Raw genomic sequence first — 451 nt, forward strand, 5'->3', positions numbered from 1 at the left:
CAGTCACATCAACAGCAGCAGTTTCAGCAACAGCCTAATCGGTTTCAGCAACAACCTAATCAGTTTCACCAACAGCAGCAACAGTTTCTTCATCAACGGCAATTAAAGCAGCAGAGCCAGCAGCAACAGAGATTTATAAGTCATGATGCTTTTGGGCAAAATCGTGTGGCTTCTGACATGGTTACACACGTTAAACACGAACCAGGAATTGAGAACCCTAGCGAGTCTATCCACTCCCAGACTCCTGAGCAATTCCAGCTTTCTCAGTTTCAGAATCAATACCAGAACAATGCAGAAGACCGTCATGCCGGTTCTCAGATTCTCCCCGTCACAAGTCAGAGTGATATGAGCACATCAGTTCCTCAAAATAGCCAACAGATACAGCAAATGTTGCATCCGCAGAGTATGGCTTCAGACTCTATTAACGGTTTTAGCAACCTCTCTGTTGGAG

The 451-nt window shown here is 45.2% G+C and overlaps 1 protein-coding gene across 1 annotated transcript; it reads left to right on the top strand.

Annotated features, from left to right (window-relative positions):
- Positions 1-6: 6 nt before the first annotated feature.
- Positions 7-448, top strand: LOC109131906 (histone acetyltransferase HAC1-like; the record flags this gene model as incomplete). The annotated part of the gene is made up of 1 exon (XM_019243080.1): positions 7-448. A coding segment is annotated over one exon (442 nt), but the record flags the coding sequence as incomplete, so codon positions are not given.
- Between the last annotated feature and the right edge of the window lie 3 nt (positions 449-451).

This window comes from Camelina sativa, unplaced genomic scaffold (genome assembly GCF_000633955.1).
Source record: "Camelina sativa cultivar DH55 unplaced genomic scaffold, Cs unpScaffold07835, whole genome shotgun sequence".
Taxonomy (NCBI): Eukaryota; Viridiplantae; Streptophyta; class Magnoliopsida; order Brassicales; family Brassicaceae; genus Camelina; species Camelina sativa.